Source organism: Sinocyclocheilus anshuiensis, unplaced genomic scaffold (genome assembly GCF_001515605.1).
Source record: "Sinocyclocheilus anshuiensis isolate Anshui unplaced genomic scaffold, SAMN03320099.WGS_v1.1 scaffold1425, whole genome shotgun sequence".
Taxonomy (NCBI): domain Eukaryota; kingdom Metazoa; phylum Chordata; class Actinopteri; order Cypriniformes; family Cyprinidae; genus Sinocyclocheilus; species Sinocyclocheilus anshuiensis.
The window spans coordinates 1,108,168-1,130,805 of record NW_015551044.1 but is presented as its reverse complement, the minus strand read 5'-3'; the positions used below and the strand labels follow the sequence as shown (position 1 = coordinate 1,130,805).

General features: G+C 37.9%; 1 protein-coding gene across 1 annotated transcript in view; it reads right to left on the bottom strand.

Annotated features, from left to right (window-relative positions):
• LOC107661626 (protein Shroom3-like) overlaps window positions 1-22,638 on the bottom strand; it is a 57,923-nt gene that overhangs the window by 2,908 nt on the left and 32,377 nt on the right. The window contains exons 4-10 of the mRNA XM_016451290.1: window positions 15,787-15,921; window positions 10,100-13,109; window positions 8,635-8,696; window positions 6,586-7,278; window positions 5,102-5,449; window positions 3,028-3,118; window positions 1,688-1,870 (exon numbers count right to left, since the gene is read on the bottom strand). Coding sequence (XP_016306776.1) covers window positions 1,688-1,870; window positions 3,028-3,118; window positions 5,102-5,449; window positions 6,586-7,278; window positions 8,635-8,696; window positions 10,100-13,109; window positions 15,787-15,921 — 4,522 coding nt within the window. The remainder of the gene's footprint in view (window positions 1-1,687; window positions 1,871-3,027; window positions 3,119-5,101; window positions 5,450-6,585; window positions 7,279-8,634; window positions 8,697-10,099; window positions 13,110-15,786; window positions 15,922-22,638) is intronic.

Sequence of the window (22,638 nt, the reverse complement as noted above, 5' to 3'; positions counted from 1 at the left end):
TTGAGACTTCATTTTCGCAGTTTACAGCATTTCACACACACAACACACACAACTACCAACGAACAAGGCCCAGTGCAATTCATTAACGTGTACACGATTTGAAAATGTGCGTCATGTGCATCACTACACTGAAATGCTTTTCAACCGGTTTCTGCAGAGTTAGAATTACATTAATGTGCAGCATTTTGTTCAAATAGAGACATATTTGTGAATACAAATGTTATAGTTTGTATTGAAGTATCATGATTTGTGCATGTAGCGATTAAAATGTGCATTTGTGGATCAGGTGACACGCGTCTTCTGACTTCTGAGTCGATTCTATTTGATTCATTTGAATTTTGAGACTTTCGTTCCGCCCTTTTAGCAATCCACACTCCACACACACACAGCTCGCGATCCACGCACAGCTGTAAAAGTATTTACAGTTAGCGAAAACGAAAAACTGCAGATCTGTCATCAGTCTAAGAAGCAAGAGTCTGGAAATGTGTCCAGACAATTGTTAATATAATTGATATCTGTAATTCAACGGCACGTTGTCAGTTATTCCTTCCTTGTATTATTAATATGATTATTATTAAAAGGGCTATTATAGTCGCTCATTTAAGCCATTAGTAATCGTATGTTTATATTTAATTAAACTATTCAATTAACTTAAACTAAACCATACTAAACAAGCGTTTTATAGGCTATAAGCATATTCTGCGCTCAAGCGGATCACAAAAATAGCTAGAACATATTTTATTTAGGCGACTTATTACTAAACTGTTTTCTGAGTCAGTGTCTGCAAAGATGAAGTTGACAATGCTGATGAATGACTCGAAATTTAATTATTTTTATTCTCAATATTTAATTTCTACATTTTTCTGGATATTTAATGAGTTTAATCTCGCATTATAGGCTAATGACTTTATTCTGGAGATGTTTTTGTTTTAATTGTTTGGCCCTATAATCCTCTTTCTTACGCTCTCATTTGGCACAAATCCAAATGTTTCCATATTCACAATGTTGGCTATTTAAATTTGAATGCAACAGACTATTATTTATTAGGCCTATGTAAACTAGGCTTTGTACTTAAACCGCTTTCCAAAAAAAAAATAAAAATCATGGTCTTCACATGAAAAATCACTCTTCACATGAGCAAATATGTGCTTGGCCCGAGCTCAGGCTGAACGGCACGGATTGTACTACGGACTGTTTTAATTAACCAGTGTATCTAGATTCTTTAGTGTATATGTTTGGTTGACTGTATTTTATTCTGATAATGAACAGACTGCAGCGATTGCAATGCTGTAGGCCTATATGAAAGGTGCATTTCTCTCGTACTGCAGAGATGGCTAATCAGCATCGTCAACTTCATCTTTGCATAATAATAATAATAATAATAGCCTACAAGGAAGGAATAATTGACAACGTGCCGTTGAATTACAGAAAGAAAAAAAAAAAAACAAGGTACCGTCAACAAAGTTCTTGTTTGGTAAAATTAATATAAGCTATTCTGTGTCTTAAGACAAGTTAAGTTAGAACAATTTCAATAAAACATCTTTATTATATTTCTACGGTAGAAGACAATAGCCAAACCAAAAAGAAACAAAGAAAACACAATGTAACATTAATAAAACCGTACTCAATGGAATGCGCTCATGTGACTGGGGCTAGTGCCATCTAGTGGTCGCTGATTTTCTTTGACGATCTTCTCCAGGTCTCCGACGAACATGCGGTACTTCTCTCTCTCGTTGGGTTTGCAGCGTTGCTGAACTAAAGCCTCCATGCTCTCGCCCAGAGCCGTGAAGCGCTTCTGCTGCTCTGAGAGCCCGTCTCTCTCCCCCTGCAGCGACCGCATGCTCACCCGCAGCGCCTGCAACAGCTCCACCTGCAGGACCAGACACAACACTGCACCATCAGCAAACACACTGACTGGGGGAAATGAAGAATGGCTTTGTGTCATTGTGCTCATTTATGTGCCACTGCATTCAGTGAATACAATATGAATCCAGTATGAGAGTGTAAACAATGCAATCATTGTTACCACACAGCAAGCAAGCAAATAAATAAATCAAATCCAAATATATCTTAAAATATAATTCAGAATGTACAAAAGTGGCCAAAAAAGTAGATGTTAAAACATGTTTACATAAATCTAAAATATATGTATAAAAATATTTATATATTACAGTATATATTTTTGATTGATTTTAGTTACTTATATTTACTAGTTAATTTTTAATGTTAAAACATATTTACATTAATAAATATATACAATTTCTGTATACAAATATTAAAAATATTTATGCATATATTTTTGAACAAATATATAACTATAATATATATATATGTGTGTGTGTGTGTGTATAAAAAATATTTATAAATTATAAAATAAATATATTTTTGATAGCTTTTAGTTACGTATAGTTCTTAGTTATTATTAGATGTTAAAACATATTTACATAAAGGAACATAAAAAGTGTGCATAAAAATAAAAAATATTTATGCATTACAAATATAAATATATTTTGGTAGGTTGCTTATATTTGGTGAGTGCTTATATTTACTAATTATTAGATGTTAAAACATTTGCATAAATATACTAAATCTATGTATAAAAATATTACAAATATAATATTTTTGATAGGGTTTAGTTACTTATATTTCTTAGTTATTTTTAGACATTACAAATAATTGAAATCATAATAAAATAATTAAATGTTAAAATAATAATTACATTTGTTTATGAAAAACAAATATCAATAATTAAACCTATCAAAATATATTTTCTAGTTATTAGATGTAAAAAAATATGTCAAATCTTTCTATAAAAATATTTATGCATTACAAATATAAATCTATTTTTTTGATAGGCTTTAATATTATTATTAGATGCTGAAACATACATAAATATATAAAATGCATGTATAAAATATTCATACATTAGAAATGTATTGATAATTGATAGGTTGCAGTTACGTACATTTCTTAATTATTATTCCTATTTATTTTTAATATATTTTTATTTATAAATGTGTATCTGACCTTCTGATTCAAGTAATCTTCTTCGTCATCCAGGTTGGTTTCCATTTTTCTTGGAGCAGCCTGAGAGGGAGTATCTGGACCATCTTGAGCCCTAATGGAGGTCAAACACACCAAACAAAGAGTTTTACTCCTGAATGCCCTATTTAGTCAGATAGAGGGACAGAGAATGGCTAAAATCCACATTCCCCGTGTCAAACAGAGCACACGCAATTCCACGTTTATTTCAGTGACTCAACAGAACAAACACACACCACGTATAATCAGGCGTAAAACTGTTTTATAAGTGACAGATAGATGTTTTAAAACAATTGACTGTGCTGTTACCATAGTACATACAGTAAATAAATGCATAAACCGATTTAAGAAAATGTATTTGCTTTGGATAAAAATCAAAATGCCAAATTAATAAATGTAAAAAACAAGCTATTATCCTAGTATATGTGCAAAAAGCTGTTTTTTTCATGGTATTATGTCCAAACAATACATGGCAGTACCATACTTTTCAGTTTTGTTAATTATTTATGCATGCATAATCCTAATGCACTAAAACTAAAAAGTTTATTTAAGAAAGAAAATGTAATATTGTTATTAAACAATATATTTTATGAACATGTCTGCAAAGCCGTGTCTAGTATCTGTGCGTGTCACAAGTTTCTCCATTCAGCAGGTAGATGGTGAAATGTGTGTATTTCATGATCGGCCACTAGATGTAAGTGTAGTCCTGCGCTGATTAGCGCATCGCCTCTTATTATAGACCAGAGAGCGTGAGAGACGAACTGTGAAAAATCTGACAAAACTAATCAAGATCATCACAAGATTCATCTGTTTTATCTATGAGTTCCCATGTGTTTGATATCTTTCCAAGCATGCCGTTGGTATGTTTGTGTTGAACATAAAGCTACAAATCCTGTTTTCAATGAATATATTTCATGTTTTCTTTCAAATGATGGTAAAATATGGCACCTTAGATCAGTGTATTTGTTTTATATGAGCACATGGATATCTTATTACATTGAAGGTTTTTTTTTAGTATGTAAGACCATGTTTTTGGACCACGGTATTCTTTACTTGGAGTAATGATATAGCAATTTATATTATATGTCTGCTTGGTGAAATACCATTTTAAATCTACCAATAATCTCGTCAAAAGATAAAAACACCTACTTTTGAATATATTTTATGTAACACAGATTTTGGGCTATTAGACCATTTGAGCTATTATTATCCATTTAATTTTTGAAATTTCATTCAGTACATATCAGCCATCTTAGTATTATTATAGTATTATTTATATACAATTATAGTATTTATTAATACTAAATGATAGGTTCATAAAATTATAAAATAAAAAAATTATTTTTTTTATATTTGTAGTTTTCATTATTATTATTATTATTATTGTTAATTTTTGATCTTTTAACATTTTTATTAGGTTTTATATAACATATTTTTTATTCGCGTTTTAGATTTAGTAATTTTGGTACTTGTTATTTTCACTTAGTTGCCAAGGCAATGATTATAATTTATTTATTTTTTTAAGTTGAAGTATTTCATCTAATATTTCTGTTCTATTTTATTCTCCTTTATTTAAATTACTGGAAAACAATTCTTAATAGTTTTAGTTTTAGCTAAGAGTAAAAACACTGCATCCTGGTTTCTAGATATCATTAACAGCCATTAAAAATCCCATATTAGTCATTCAATACCTTGTGTACCATGTAAATAATATGGTAAATGAGTTCAGCAATCATTGAGTTAATGGTATACATCAAAGCACCGCAATATTATCATCCAAAACCATCTCTGTACCACAGTACCGCCTCAGTCGCTTTTTTCTAAGGCACATGAGTGAATTATGCACTAAATACAGGAAACATACAGAAGTGTGTCATTATCTTTACAACAGAGTTAACGCAATAAAATTAGGCCGTGACCTGTGAGCACTAATATAATCGGCTTTTAACAAAGAGCTCTTGTGTTTATTGGTCCTGTGAGCATGAAATCCACCTGATTATTGGGTAACGCTATATACATGATTCCTGTGCTTTACCTTCACCATCTGTTCAGCACTCACCTGTCACTCAGATGGCTGCTGTGTGATGGGAAGATGTCCTCCATCAGATCCAGGGTGGTTTTACCTGCCCAGGTGTCCAGGAGCGAGGTGAGGGATTTGTCGTGGCTCACCAGCTCTCGGGCTAAAGTCTCCACGAGCAGCTCGGCTTGTGTCCGCTCTCGTCTGGACAGCAGATGGTAGTCGGCACCCAGGATCTCAGAGGCGTCCTGCTCTGGAGGAGCGCTGACGGGCGGCTGGGGTTGAGAGGCAGCGCTGGTGTTGTCAGGGCTCACCGAGGGAGTCGTGCGGTCGCTCGATGGCCGCTCAGGCTCTCGATGTGCTGTTGCGTCAGTCAGACTCTCACGGTTGCTGCAATGTGAAATGACAGAAAATCATGTTACGGTAATGAGGCTGAAGGATATTTGGGATTCAGTACAATCGACGGCATGACAAAAATGAATTTCCACCAATTCCTTCCTTTTCTTTTGAAAAACATAAAACGCAAGCAAAATCTGGGTTAAATCAAGCATTTACAAAGAAAGCAAATGGAGCCAATTTGTAAATTGTTAACTGTTTCAATAGTGCAGTCACAAGACATGCACAATACACGTGTTAAAGTGATTTTACAGTGAAAAAAAAGCTAACTAACCTAACACAACTGAAAAACAGTTTAAAAAGCTTCATATTTCTGCTTTTAAATTCTGCTCCAAAAGCAGAAAACTTCCATTTTAATTACCCATATGGAGTCTGGCCAAAATATATTTAGAAATACATGTTGTAAGCAGCACAATTTAAGGAAATATATTTTTCAAATGGAAAAAATATTTAGTTTAAACCTTCAAATGCCAAAATATATTACAGAATGTACTTCAAGTGTCAGGAAAATACATTTCCAAACTTAAAATACTTTTTGGGTAAATGCAAAATGTTTTTTTTTATTTTTTATAAATAAATAAATTAGTTTATACAATATAAATATATTTAGATAAATATATTACAAATGGTCTAAAATAAATATTACTTAGCAAACATCTATATTAATTTGTGTAAATATATTTTACATTTGTCCGCAATATTTTACAGAAAAAATACACTTTTATACTGTATATACAAATACATCTTTTTATATATATAAATATTATATATATATAACCTTGATTTTTGATTTGTTTTTTTTAAGAAAGAAAACAAAGGACGAATTGCAATTGATTTTTGTGGAATTCAACATTGTCACGAATGAGTTTAACTTGTATTGAACCCAGAACATTCCTTTAAATGTGACTGTACTGTAACATTTTAGCATGATGAATGTGATTGACATGTTCGTTTGTTGTTCTTGGAACAACATTCCTATCAAACAAATCATAAGCCAAACCCTAACCTACATTTAAAAAATCACGAGGGATACGATTGGCACATAAAATCATCTTGTTCAAGCCCTTAATCCCTCAAATCTGATTGGTTGATAGAAACCTTGTTTCAAGACCAACAAGAAGTGTCTCTACCTGATGGGCCGTAATGGTCCCGGATGCTGTAAAGACACTTCCACGTTCTCCTCGACTGGGGATGTGAGAGGCGGGAAGTCCTCCGTAATCTCGGTCTCTCTGATGGGCAGTGGTGCAGGTGGTGGTGGAGGCACAAAAAACACTTCATCATCATCTTGAGACACAGTTATACTCTGAACATCTACAAGGTTAGAATCTGAGATCCGAAGAGAGAGAAGTGGCTTTGTTGGGGAAACCGGGCTCTTGGGAAGGATTTGCAGCCTTGTGCAAAGTTGTGACCCCGTGACCTCTGGGTGTGGAGGTGACGGAGTGGCCACCGGACACGGGAAGTCCTTCAGGGTGTCTTCAGAAGAGCTGGTGTCGCTGGAGTTTTGCCGCACCATTCCCAGTGGACTCTTCTGACTATGTGGGCCAGTTTCGGGAAATGCAATAGAGTCCAGGTTGGGCTGATGCAGTCTGTCTCCGTTATGCCAGTCGAGGCTGGCAGCAGTGCCTGGAGAGGTGAAAGGGCAAGGGAGTCCCACAGACGCAGCCAGACCTGAAGCACTCTGCGCTCTAGGCTGGTCCGAATGTCTCTGACGCTCACGCCTCAACACGGGTGCGTTTTGCTGGACAGGACCCTGGTTTAGCTGGTAACTCCTCTCCATACGTGCTGAACTTGACGGCTGTTTGTGTCCCATGTTCGCCAACACCCTATTAAAAGGCACAATATGTAAGTTTTCGCCACTCGAGGTCGCATTTTCAAAACAATAACAAAGTCGAAGCTTGATGATGCTATGAAGGAGGATGTTCCCGGATGAGGTAATGAATTATTATTTTTTTATTACATGTACTTTCCCCAGTTATTCAAACAGCGAATAAATTATACAAGAGAATGCGAGCAAAGAACATTTACATTATCAAAAAACATTATGACTGACTTCAGTCTAGCGCGAGTTTAAGCACTCTCAAAAAACTCATAATCAGTAAAGCTGTCTATACACGGTTTGATGAATGAATCTCTTACATCATACTTACATCTGCACTTTGTTGTTTATGAGAGAATTCGCGTGAGAGCTGAATTCAGTCGGTGAGCACGTGCAGTGAACAAAAAAATCTTCTGAACGCCTCTGATTGGCTATTGCATTCATAAGCTCAACAGACTCCTGTGTGATTGGTTATAATGCGCAACACTGTAAAAACTTGTAAAAAATAATGGCACAACATTGAGCAGATCTAAATTTAATGCTGCGGTCAACACTTTTCATTTCATTTTCACTTTATTCGCAACAGCCATAATGTATTTAAGTTAACTGTATAGCAGCATTTGTGTCTGTGTGTTGCCATAGTTACTACAAGCGGAAACTGAGGATAGTGCGGATATTACGTCATTGATAGGCGCCAATGACTAGGGACGAGTCATTATTTAAAATTGGAATTTCTCTGGATTTACAAATCCTTGGGAACTTTTGGGATAACATAAATACAGAACTGCATGAAATATACCACACTGTGCAAGTAGTTTTTGGATATCTGATTATGTAAATCTTACATATTGTGCCTTTAAAACATGCATATGAAATGAGAAAGTACCATCATTATGTTGTGCTTGTCAGGTTTCCAATACCTGTCATTTTTAAAGTAAATTAAATGCAAATCATTTATCCTTCTGGTGGGAATTTGTGCATGGCACAAAACAAACTCAAAAATAGCTGCAGCGGGACTCTGTCACTGCCACTGACCGATTAAGGGTTGGTCCTTAATTTAAGACCTTTTATGGGTAAATATTTCCATAAAACTCTGTTTCAAATAGTTTTGAACTTGCAAAGAAATTCTTGCTCTTTAAAGGGCTGCACAATTCTTGTGAAGAATTACAAAAATGTTCCTCATGCAAATTTGTCTTAATTTAAAGCCTATAGAATGCAAATATAGATCATCCAATGAAAAAATGTTTATATGTATAATTGTTTTAGTATGTGAATTCTGTGCAAAATAATATCTACACATGTTGTATATGGGACTTTATTTGTAAGACACGAGAAGTGAATGTTTTTTAATGTATACACAAACCTGTTTTCAAAGGATTCCTTGGAGGAAACTCTCAACAACTGAAGGTCTCTGGCTAAGAAGTCCTAGACAAAAAGAGAACAAATAATATTTTATATGAGCAGGTGACATTGTAGCACTTTCTGGTAGAGGTGAAAATAGTGAAGTTTCATTCACCAGGAACAAGAAATTAATCATTATTTCATGGTTACCTCAAGTTTAGGGAACGTTGGTACTTTAATGTTAATTTTAAACTCAAGCGCATGCCATGACTACTGATAAACTAAGATCAGTTAATAAAAATAGACACAGCATGACAACATCCTCATAGCTGAACTATGTCGTATTTAATTAGCATGAACTGTGAACAGATGCAAAGACTGTGACCTGAATGGTGCGCTTGGTTTTGATCTTTTTTCATGGCCAGAATGTTTAGGTTTATGTAAAGCCACAATATCAGCAAGTAGCAATGTCATCATGCTGGTATTTTATCTCCTGCTTGAACCATTTCCAATTTTGCGTTGCTGGAATAGTCTGGGATTTCACAGGATAGTTGTACGTCTACTGTACACGGTCATCATCATACCAGAACCATTATCGTTTACATAAAGGATAATTATTCTCCTAGATAAATGGTTTTCTTAACCATTCCAAATATTTTAAACCCAAAACCATGACGGGTTGTCCATTATCTCCAACTCCTCCCCTCTGGCACAGAAGGAGTGCAGTTATCTGTTGTACATCTGTCAGATCTCTGACTAAAACCCAGGCTCTGTGGCACCAAACAGGAAGTGAGGAGCACTGGCCTCTTCCTGTGGAGCACCAAGAGTGGGTACAAAAAACGATTATCTGCCCATCTATAGGAAAGGGACTGTTTTTTTGCCCTATAACAGACAGACCACCAAGTACCATAATTGGCTGAAAACGTATACACGGATTATCACTGAACACCAGCTTAACTGTTGCCCCAAAAATTAAAATGCCATCATTTATCCACCCTCATGTCAAGACATAATTTCTTCTGTGAAAGATAAAAAAGAAGATATTTTGAAGACTGTTTTTGTCCATACAATGAGTCCAAGTTTTGGTGTCAAAAACAAGGTCCAGTTGGACCCCATTGACTCTTATTGTATGGACAACATTCTTCAAAATATCCTCATTTGCATTCCACAGAAAAAATAATTTAGGTTTTAGTGACATAAATGTGAGCAAATGATGACCATTTTCATTTTTAAAAAAGTTGGTGGGAAGAAAAATGTTATAGTTTGCTTGTGACTGCTGATTCTCTACAGTTCTGATGGTTTTTCATTAGCTTTCTAGCTAAGGAAACTCTTGAGTGAGTAATCAGTTGTAACTATCCAATAAGGGGGTTAAAATATTTTACTCTGCCATGAACATTATTGTTTAACTGTGTGGTATGAAGTCACGTCACTTCAATGATCTAACCAATGACACAGTCAAGTTCACCCAGCTAATAAATGAGTGTTACCTGACTAAAGTTCTCCACAGGAGATGACTTGGATCGAAAGTGCTGAGAAATGGGACGTTCTTCACTACGGTCCAGCAAATCCTCAGCTGAAGCTGACCTCCCTGAGCTTCTGGCAGAGGTGGGTCTCTCAAAAGAGACTTCCAAGTGCTGCGGAAGGGTATGTCTGGTCAGGACTGGGCCTGATTTTTGAGATTCAGGATTTGTGCCTTCTGACTGCTGGCCAAAAACCTCAGGCCGTGTGTGGTTTTGGCTTCCCCTAAGGGGGTAAAAGGAGCTTTGCATTCCAGCTGGAAGGGTGGAGGATTTACATTTACCACCAGTGAGGCCATCATATGCTGGCTCTTGCAAAGAGCTCATACTTGGGGTGGAGATGAGGCTTCGCGAGTCAGCAGAAGAGGAAGAAGCGGACTGTAGATAAGCGCTATGTGGGCGGTTTGGACGTCCGTCTACTCTTCTACCTGTTTTGCGCTCCATATACTCAACAAGTGCATCTTGTTGCATTTGCTTCAAATCAGGCCTGGAGGAGAAAAATCTGGGGTCAGCGTTACGATTCGCCACCTGCTCGAACATCCTGCGTCTGTCCGCAACACTCGTCTCACTTGCCAGAAACTGTTGTTGAACCTTCCTGTCAGCCTGATTGGTTTCCTGAGTCAACACTCCAACTTCATGCATGTTTTCAGGCTCAGAATACGATCGCTTCTTTTGCTCCGTTGTGAATCGTTTGCGTCCACAGATCCGCATAACTGGGGGTCCAATAGCTGGGACACTGGGGAGGTCAGGAGTAGAGGCTCTGTTTGGTGCTTCAACAGGAACAACATGGCATTCCTTTGGAGTGTGTGGGGATGTTGTAGCTGGTTTTGGACTTGTACTGGGTCCTTTTCGTTCTAGAGACATGTGTTTAGCTGGCACTGGTGGAGGGTTAACACTAAGGTCACGTCTTCTGAAGGAAGTTGACCTCAGAACCATAGACTGCGCATCTTTAATGCTGTCTCTATATGCTCTGTTAAAAGATGTGTCTTGGATGGTGCCCAAGATGTCATGAATGTCACCTTTCCCATGGATGTCTTTTCCATTCCCCTCACCAAGCTGAAAGGTGCTCTTACTTCTTTGAAGACAGGTCTTATTGGCAACAACAGGCTGTCGATGTTGGACATGATCACTACTCCCACGTCTTGTTAGGAAATCTTGGTGCACATCCATGTGTCCATCATAACTTGCCATGCTAGAAGTACTTTGAGTTCTCCCATGAGGAACCGAGCTGTTGCTTCTCTCCAACATGTTGCGCACATCCTCTACACCAGAGAAGGAGCTCTTGGCACTGGAAGGTCGTGGCGTTTGGCTCGGACGAGCCATAGAACCATGGTGGGAGAGGCTGCTATGACTGCGAGGTTTGACTTGCTGTCTCTCAAAATGACTTACTTTCTCCAGCACGGACATGCTATGCTCACTTTGGAAACTGGATTGGCTAGTTGTACTTTCGGGACTGGCGCATCGTTGAACCTCAGCAAGTGCATTCTCCAATCTGGTCAGGGGGTGATCCAGGTCTTGACCTCTCTCCTGGAGAGCACTAGAGTCACTGTAGTGCCTTGAAGGTTTTACTATGTGGTCACTTCCTTGAGTTTGCATGAAGTTTCCTCTGTGTGTTTGAGCAACTTGTCCCTGTGAAACTTTCCCAGTGTAAACTGGGTCTGGATGGATGCTTTGCTCTTTGCATTTATTTTGTTCTTCATCTTGAGGTGGCCTGTAGTTGTCGTAATCCTCCATACCAAGAGATAACTTTGGTCTCTCTCCTCTTGGTTGCACAGGGGTGTAAGGGTCCCTCCTTTCCTGGGGTACATATGGCGTTTGTGACTTCTGCATTTGTGGTTGCCAATGAGGTCGATAAAAACCAGGTTTGACTTGAGTGTCATCTTGCACTCTATCGGACAGCTTTGGTTGTACCGAAACATGAGTTTGGACAGGGTTTGAGCTAGGAGCATTGCTTTGGTATCCATTTTCAACGGTGACCCTGTCCTCTTTTACTGGTCCACCCAAGTGGTCACAGTTATTGTTGTGCTTGCTCTCCTTGGCCAGTGCTGGGTATACAGTTCCAGAGCTTGGGTTGCTGGTTGGAATTTGTGCAAAATGAGGTTCGGGAGGTGGAACAGGGTAGATACTAGTGGGTAACATGAGGCGACCGGGTTGTGCAGCCTGAGGAAAACCCTGTTTAGGTTTGGTGGTGGGGCTACTTTCGGGGCTTTTTTCTATGACTGTGTGCAACTGACCTTCAGCACCAAACGAGGACTTTCCTGTTGCCACAGAACCACTCGAGTGATGCCAGGAACCCTTGTGAAGTGCCCGCTGCGACCGAGCATGTTCAAGACTTGACCAGGAGTTGGGACGCTCATGATTGCGAAATGCTGCATAGCTGTCACTGCGTAATGGAGGGGCTGGAGCCCCCTTTAGGTTCTCATAGGAGTGCCGGTTGTGCACTGGATCCCAGACTGGCCCAACACTGTGGCGTTGTGAGCTGGAGGTGCTTCCGCTACTCCCACTGCTTCCACTACTACTGCTGCCACGATGACAGATCTGGCCTGAGACATTCCCACTTCTAGACTGTGCTCTGCTGTCACTGGATCTCATAAGGGCTGCAGAGCTGATCTCATGCTCTTCAGACACACCCTGTTGGGGGTCGTACACAGTGCGTATGTAGCGTATATCAGCCTGCTGCATCCCTTCTCTCTGTGGAACGTTTTCCATGGAATATGACCTCTCCTTGTTAAACAATGGTGCCGCCGCAAGATACTCTGGGATACTGGAGCTGGTCGAGAAGGAACTGTATGCAGAATCCCGCTTGCTGTGCAGATGATCAATGCTACTGGAGGATTTGGATGATGATAGTTGATAGCAGGAGCTGTAGGCTGGGTGAGTGTGGTCTAGGCTCTCCATGCTGCCCCGGGAACTGTACTGATCTGGGCTCTTCCTAAGGAATCCTGTCTCAAATCCCGATAGGTCTGTGGTTGAGGCACTGCTGAAAAAAAAAACAAAAGACACATGTGTAATATAGTATTAACTGTATATTAAAGTTATTTAGGGTCATTAGATTAAATGGAAAACATCAATGACTCAAAATAACTTAGGTCAACAGTTTAACAAAAAATTCTATTAAATGAATTGTAGTATATTGAGATAGGACAATGCACAAAATAACATGCAATTAAATACAAAAGTAATTCTCATTATTTTACTGGGATGGGGAAAAAGATAAGAATAGACCTAAGAACAATCATTTTTCCTGGGATAATATAACTGCAGATCGAGATGCTGTTCTGGTTGTCGGTCTGAGCTAAATTAGTAGCTGTTAAAGACTTGGACAGACATCAAAGACATTGATTTACTACTTCTTATGAAATAAGAATGAGTTCATAGCCACAATTTGAGTTTGCTATCCTTGCAACTCAATTATTCACTATAAAGAACAAAGATTAGATTACGCCTGATAAGAATAACTGTTATGCAATTGATGTTACTGATGTCTGGACTGTTTACAACATATCTGGTGTGTAAGTTGTAGTGAATTTGCATTGAGATTTCCTTTCTTCGTACTTCCTCTTCTCTCTTCCCTGGCCTAATGATAATGTGGCAAATCTACACCGTTAGATCTGTTACCAAACTCATTGACTGTGGGAATTGGCTACGTAAAGGTTGGAATCGGCTACGTAAATGTTGGAATCATGGCAATACGTTTTTGCGTGTGATGCACTGGGTCTGCTGAGGCGACTGCCCGTTTTTGGGTATGTGATTGCCGGACTCTGAAAGCTGGAATCAGGCCGCTGGTATTTCTGCTGGTATAATTAACATGATGTCACTGACCCATTGTCAACAGCTCTGCAGTTACCCCTCTAAGAACTAGATCAACCAATCACAAGTCAGTCCATCAAACAATGACCACCGGGTCTCAAAAAGTGGAACGTTATTGGTGACCATTGCCATGGGAACCTTCAGAGGGTTGTTGAGGGAGTGTCATCCCAAAGAATGTTTTTTTCATTTGACCGTGCGTCAATGCTTAGCTCTCTGGTCCCCTTCAAACACTCTAAATGTTTTTCTTTCAGTGTCATCATTGATGGCCCTTGAACGTTCTGGACTAAATACAGTGATAATGACCGAGATAACAAGCGCACAAGGTTTTTGAATGTTTGGGGGGGGGAAGTATGCAGCAACTAAATAAATTATGTCCATGATCATACACAACAGGAAAACTATCAACAGAAAGACAATAGAGTCACTTCTGACTGAGATAATCAACATTCATATCTAGAAACATTAATGTAATGGACCTTTCAAGCCATTGGTTATGAATATACACACACGTGCCATTTAAATTAAACAGTCAAGAGCATATTTAAAATATTTTAGTTTATGTATGTGGCATGCTCGATAACATTCATGTTTCAAGAGTAGGGCTGGGTGATATGGCAAAAAAATTTAATCTCGATTTTTTTTTTCAGAATGTTTGACCAATTCTCGATTTTTACAATTTTGAACTAGTCAACTTGAAAATGTAACTACAACATGATTCAAGTAACTTTTTCTTTATTAACCCAAGTTATTCCAATTGGAATATTTATTTTTCCAACTGCACCACACATGAGGTTGTCAACATGATGTAAATGTTAAACAAATCACTTGTTAAACAGAAAAGATGCATGAACTACAACTACATATTGTACAAACTTGTCTTATACATATTATATGTTCAGAAATAATACAAGGAAAATGCTTTAAAAAAATTCTCAAAAGTCAAGGTAATTAAAATTCAAAATGACTGAAGGTATAAGACCAGTAGACTATTATTAACTATAAATGTTCTATAAAAACAATGAACAGCAGCTTTCAGCCTGTCACCATGATGCAAACATGAAATATCAGACATACAGTAGTAGTTCTTTACAGGTTTTTTTATTCGATTGCGCTGCTTTTCCATTGTTTATTCTATGTAAACATGACTTTGACTGTTGCACTTGCTGAAACGGCATTCTAAAAATGTGGCGCTCAAGTTAAAAGAAGTTAAACTCCTATCTTCTTGCATTTTTTCCTATTCCACTGCCTGCGTTGCATCTTTGTCAACACAAAAGCGCATTCTGTGTAAATGGCACCTAGCGATATATTCTACTTATTGTCCATCACAGAGCGTGTCACATGTGAGCGGTTAATCACGAGCACCAACATGTGGTTGGATCATTCTTTTCTCTTCACTGTTATCATTGGCATATTGTCTAATTCTAACGTTTGGTAATATTTCTATTCAAAATCGTGATTCCTCGATTTCTAAAAAATGTAATTGCAGCAAAATATAAAATTTCGAATTAATCAATAAAATTGGAAAAATTGCCCAAGAGGTTGCAATTTATAGGAAACACCTCATGAAGTCAAATCAGGTGCTGCAACCCAAACTAAGGACGCAATATTCTCTCTCTCTGAATAAATGTCTTCATTGTTAGTGGATTATTGCTAAGCTGACTTGGCCGATCCTTCAGTTGCATTGCTGGGAACTGTAAAAAAATGTCATCTTCATTATTATATTTCGGTCATGATTGAATCTGACATGCTATCCTTGTGAAATATAGAAGAAAGGCAGATTGTTACATTGTTTGCTCTTAAACAGAGGCATCAGATTTCAGGTGTGTTTGTGTTTGAGTTGCACTGACCTGGAGTGGTAGCTCTGGTGCCAGGGGGCTCCCACACCACCCTGGGTGACTTGCATCATGCTGTCTGAGTCCTGAGGGCCCTCGCCCAGCTTCGTAGAATGCCAAGAATGAGGTCGAGATCCAGGCTCACTCCGTCTGGGAAAGAGAGATTTAAAGACATACAAATCTATGCATTTCTTTTGCAGAACGCAACTCAAATGCATAAAGTTAAACACAAATATAGTGACTATGCTTTCACAAAAGACTAAACTAAAATACAAAAACATAGTTTGGCGAGAAGTCAATGTAGTTTAATGTAAACATACAGCATGCATTGTCTTGTGTAGTCAAGGCCACTGAGGATCAAAACATCCCTGAAGAATGGGGCACTGCCTTATTACCAGAATCTCACTATATAAACATCAGTAAATAGATATTTCCTAATTTAGTCACTGACAGATTGAACATTTATATATTATAATATTAATTCATAAGAATGAGAAATAAAATTCTGGGAAGCTGGAAGTAGATTTCTATTTCTGTTTTTGGCATAGAGTGTTGAACTGTTTTCGAAACATGGCAAGAATGCCGGCATTGTATAAAACAAAAACATTTTTGGTTTCAAACTGCGTGGAACATAATGAATGTTTTTCATAAAACGATCAGCAGACTGTCTGTACCTACTGCTGCTCCAGACATTCAAACACAAACACACACACACACACACACACACACAATGCCAGTTTGTGCCCAACCAGTCTGCTGACTGAAGTGACCTACTAAGGTCTTTAATGATGGTGTGAGATCAGTAGCCAGAAAGACAAAGCCAGTATGAGACTAAAGATCATGTTCAGTCAGCTGACTGGGCAAATGTAGCACATACCTCTGTTAGTGCTCTTCTAGAATTGCGCCATTCTGTAACTCTGGGCTTGAATGGAGCATTAAAGTTCTAGGGCAGTGATTCTCAAAGTCCGGACTCCTGGGGGAATTCAATCCGGACCCGCCCCCATTTCGTATTTCAAGAGCACTAATTATATTTCCTAATTTAATAAACGCATGTTAAACTTGTAAATCATTTGTTTAGTTTTTTTTAATGCCTTTTTAAGATGGTCCAAAATGAAAGCATCGAGATATTGAAACTTTTCCCTCATGACATTTGTTGTCATGACATCCAGTGAGCATATGACGTTTGACATAATCAGGCGACATTTCACTGCTAATATGAGTATTTTTAAAATTTTTGTTATCACTTAGATTATGGCTATTTGACTTATAGCAGTGCCCAGTGTTTCCCATACATTGATTTATTTGTGGCGGCCCGTCACAATATCAAAACTGACCGCCACAAATAGATTTTCCAAAAGGCTTATACTTCGTTGAATAAACTGAGCACTGCACGTTTCAATATTAAAATGCAGGCGGGTGTTTTTATATGAATGTATAAGAACCGACTGTCTTCAGAAAAGCTTCAATGTCATTTTCATTTCGTCTTTCTTGTAATGCCTGATAAAGTAGCGTTTGTGAGCGCAGTGCTTATTTGATTACAGTCGTTACCGGGGAAACCTCTATACTTCTCCCGCTCCAACAGCGCCTCCTGCTGGCAGAGAATGAATTTGCATTTGCAAGTCTGTGGGAAACACTGGTGTCTGTCAGCAAACATAAACAAAAAGCATGCTTCAGAACTGTTTTGAGAAGGTGCTTGAGTTTTGAGCCATGTATTAGGCCTATTAATATGAATTAGGCTACTACTACTACTACTATTACCATCTTGTGCCCTGCAATAAACATTTACTCTACTCTCTTTTATGAGAAAAGGGAAAAAAAAAAAGAAAATCGACCAAACATATCGGCCCAAAAAAAATCAGCATCATATATCGGCTGCCCTGATTTCTAAATATCGGCACTGGCCAGAGAAAAACACTTATCAGTCGACCTCTATTGCTGACACTTAAATTAATTGTTTTGCCACTCTTGCACTTGTTATTAATGTATTTTGAATGCAAAGGGCACTTCTTTTTTTTTTTTAATTAAATGTTTATTTGTTATGCATGTTATGTATGTTTATTAAAAACAAGTTTTGTAATAACCAATTGTTCCGGTCTGGACCTTTGACACTGATGAAAATTCAGATTTGGACCTTTGAATGAAGACTTTGAGAACCCCTGTTCTAGGGCATGAGTATTGTAGTGCAAGCGGTGGGAACGTTTTTAGGAAGTAGGACTGTATGATTTGGGGGGGAAAATCTAATTGCTTCTTTTCTGATAAAAAAATTGTGATTGTGATTTCAAATGCTTTAAATGCTTAATGCAACTTTTAAAATGTGTTTTTTTTTTATAATGTATATGACTATAAAATTAAATATGAATTTAATTTTGCAGCCCTAATATATATATATATATATATATATATCATTATGACAATAATAAACCAAAATATTAAACAAAATAAGAAACGGTACTATTATAATAAATCACTACAAAATAAAAAAAGATAAAAAGTCTTTGTTTGAGGAGCTGCAATGTCCTCCACAAAGCTGCACCTACATGATTCAGACTGATCACATTTCTCAGGACAATGAAGTGTCTTAGCCTCCACATAGATTGTTTCCTTAACAACCCACTCCCTTGAACTTTGACCCTGCTCTATGGAGACAGATCTGACACTGCATCTGCAAAACATCTGGCTTTTATGACATGTTGCTATGGAAGTGACTTTCTTGCTGCTTTAACACACCCTCTTCCAAAGGGCCGCTCCTTCTGACCAGGCAAGATTTGGACAAGATCTGTCATAATGACTCCCATAAGTTTAACATTTGCAATCAATGTTGAGCAAAGAACAGAAAACACTTTTGACCACCTTATGATGGTTCGAACTGCAGTTAGATCGGAAATTCTCGTGTAAACAGGAAACGCTGATCTAGAAGTAGATTCACAGTATCGCAGATATTTTATCTAGGGAGGATAATTATGTTGCATTTTTGAAATAGTTGCTGGAATGATTAATCATATCATATTCAGATTGTGGATTCATGCCCTGGATGACCTGATCGACAAGAGATTATTTATATGTCATAATATAAAATACTTTAAGACAGGGTGATTATCGTTAACTAAAAATAGAACTATTAAAACATTTTTGTAAATTGAAATAATAATAAAAAATAATAAAATGAAATTAAGACAGAAACACATTACAAAATTATTATAAGTTGAACTTAAATTGAAAATGTAAACCTAAAATCTAAAAATGAAATCAAATTAAAAATATGAAGAAATATTATAACAGTATATACAGTAAATAATACTAAAAAATGTTAAGTAACACTTTAGTATAGGGACCAATTCTCACTATTAACTAGTTGCTTATTAGCATGCATATTACTAGCATATTGGTCATTTATTAGTGTTTATAAAGCACATATTCTGCATGACCATATTCTACATCCCTAATCCTACCCACTACTTAAACTTAACAACTACTAAGCAATAATTAGGAGTTTATTGAGGCAAAAATTATAGTTGATAGTTAATTAATACCGAGAATTGGACCTTAAAATAAAGTGTGACCAAAAACACTGCTTTTAAAGTGACTGTAAATACTACTACTAGTATTACAATTAGAAATGGAATTACAGGTAAAAATGAAATCCCATTCAATGAATGTCAATGGGGTTATGATCCACACAAGAAAGACAGCTCTATGGGTTTGGGGTGACTTAAATCATGACAGAATTTTATTTTCCTTTAACTTGGCAGGTTTATAAAGCAAGTAGTCAAGGCCTTTCCTCAAACCCAGTAGCATTTTGGTTAAAGCATTACCTGACCTACAACCCATCATTCCCTCGCTATCCTCCCTTACCGACCGCTCAGCAGTTACCTTGCAGTCAGTCTCAGCACTTTAGAGATCAATCCCGTGGCCAGACCGTTGATGCCGGCCTCCGACGGTGCCTTGCAAAGCGCCCGGTCCGATCTCCCGAGGTTCGTTTTCTGCTTCCTCCGCACCTTTTTGCGGTAAAATGCCCCGAGCAGCTCCATGCCGTCTTTAGCCGTCTTCTCATAAACAGAGTAAAATGCGAAGCGGCTGGAAGGTTGGCAGGGTGCAGTTTGACGACGCAAAGAACATTAAAACACACAATTAAGCGTCATTAAAAAGTCACGATAAGAACTAGAATAAACATCCTGTCCTCGCCAGCACTGGACAAACATATTTCAAAAACGAAGATATGGAGGAAAAAGCTTCCTTTGTGGGATAGGATATTAGAAAGTGTTGGATATAAGAAACTGGGATAAATAGTAAAATAACGCACCGCACAGACAGCCAGGAGCAAATGTGAACACATGATAGCATGTGTTCATAACGTCAAACAAAGACTGGCCTTTGTGTGCATCTTCCTCTCTTCCTTTCTTTTCTCCCTCTTCGTCATCAGGATCATCCACGTGATCCCAGACAAGTCAACAAGCCTATCCGTGCCCAGAAGGCATTATGGGAACAGGAAGGCCATAGTTGGGGTGTGTCGCAGGGTTGCTTTCATGTGTCGCTGACAGCCGTCTCCGGGCCTGCAGGGAATATGGGCAGGTGTAATAGCACAGGTGTCTTCACCTGTCTGCAGAACAAGGCCACTGGACGCGAGCGACGTGGTGACATATCGCTCCGTTCACTGAGGTTTTACATCACCCGAGTACAATAACTGATGATTTCTGTGGCATCCCATCATTCCCAGGAGAGACGCTTCACGGTAACCTGACTCCTAGGGAATCCAAAGGGTCTGACCCACACAAAAACCCCAAAACGGTCTCTCTCGGGCCTTCTCGTCGCCTCCCCGGCTGGGCCAGACTGCAAAGGCTGTGTCCTGCTGCAGAAACCTTATCTGATCCCTGGGAACGCGGCTCGTCAACTGCGCTAATCTGTTTGATCTGAGAGGAAGCTGAAATTGGAGAATTGGATTAGGCGGGAACGGTGGGCTTCCAGAGGAGAATGGAGATGCTCGCTAAATACTGTCTGTCTAGAGAGGTGTCTGTTAGATATAGTTGTGATGGAGGAGATCGATCGCAGGTTTCACAATTTACATACTTCCATGCACTAAACAAATTTCATTATGTATAGGTATATATAAAACACCGTTCATTTTTATTGTTGTTTTTTCTAAAGAAGTTTCATATGCTCACAATAACTGTATTTATTTGATCAAAAATACAGTAATATTGTGAAATGACAACTTACAATTAAATTTTTTGGGGGGATTTTTTTCAGAATTCTATGATGAATAGAAAGTTCAAAAGAACAGCATTTATTTTAAATAGATTTTTTTTTTCGGTAAAAATGTGTTCAATGTAAAATGCCTGGGATGCAAGCTTACATCTGGATGGGATCTCATGACCATTGCAGTGTAGGGATGCACCGATATGAAAATTTTGGCCGATTATTTATCGGCTTTAAGATATCGGCCAAATTTTCTTATCGGGCCGATACCGATAACAGAAAAAATGAGCATTTATCGGCCGATACCGATATGGTGGCCGATATATCGTGCATCCCTATTGCAGTGTAGGTGAAGCAACTGTCTTCAGAAGAGTTCTTTAAGCTGACATGGTTCATCAGACTGAAGCTATCCAGGGGGAGACAGGTTGTGTTATTAATGCATGTCACTGTGGGATTATGGGAAATCCTACCTCGGAGTGTGCGAATAACATTGGAATGTTCACAATCCAGGAACACGGAGCAAAACACACATGACAGATGAACTGCGAGTGAACTAGACGTTATTAACATCCTAAAAGAAGCTTCTTCTAAGAACCGACTACAGTGTTATGGAGAAAACCAAGCAAGTGAAAGAGAAAGATGAAAGAGAATTTAAGATGCCAGAGTTTTTCATCCCAAGGCACTTTAGACTCACTTCCTGTAATCGTTCTCTGCATACCTAATGTATGTGTACAATAACACGTACATGCATGTAAATAACTGCTCTAAACTGTTGAGTGGGCCTGGAACACTGCTGTCTTGGTTCCATTTCTATTCATTGTTTTTTTTTTTTTTTTACACACCAAACATCTTAAAATTGTCAAATCACTCCGTTTCTATAAAAGTCTAATCAAAACTCCAGTAGCTGCAGGAACGGACTGCCTAAACGTTTTTTTTTCTTTCAGGTCTTGTGTAGCGTTGCGACGTCCATGAACGCATGTTCAGAGCACAGACGTGAGTGGAGCATCCAAAACAAGCACTCAAACTAGGTAATCTCACAAATCTGGCGGGTTTGAGGATGGCAACTAAACACGGACAAAATTAAGTCACGTTCAGTATCTGTGTTTAGATGAGAAGGGCCAGAATATTGTGCACGTTATCTGCCACTGTGTCTCTAGGGCGATCAGCGCGCCATCTGTCGGACCAATGCAAAATACATTTCCTTTCTCATATACTTATGTATTTGAAATTACAGTATATTATGATTAAATATTTACATATAGCTACTATTCAGAAGTTTTGGGGTTGTTTGTTTTTGAAAAAAACCTCTTCTGCTCACCAAGGTTGGATTTATTTGATTAAAAATACAGTAAAATCAGTAAAATTGTGAACTATTATTACAATTTTAAATAACAGTTTTCTATTTGAATATATTTTAAAATGTATTTTATTCCTGTGATGCAATTATGAATTTTCAGCATCATTACTCCAGTCTTACACGAGTGATTCTTGTACAAAAATTGGACATATAAACTGCTTGATGTCAACCGGGTCCCTGTTTTAATGAAAGTACGTCTTTTAGCCTGCCATCATGTCTAAATTCAACTTTTCGACATCTTGAAAACAAAAGAAAACAAAAATAACGACTTTATTCCACATTTTCATCTCTACTGCGTCACTTGTGGACGCGCGTTC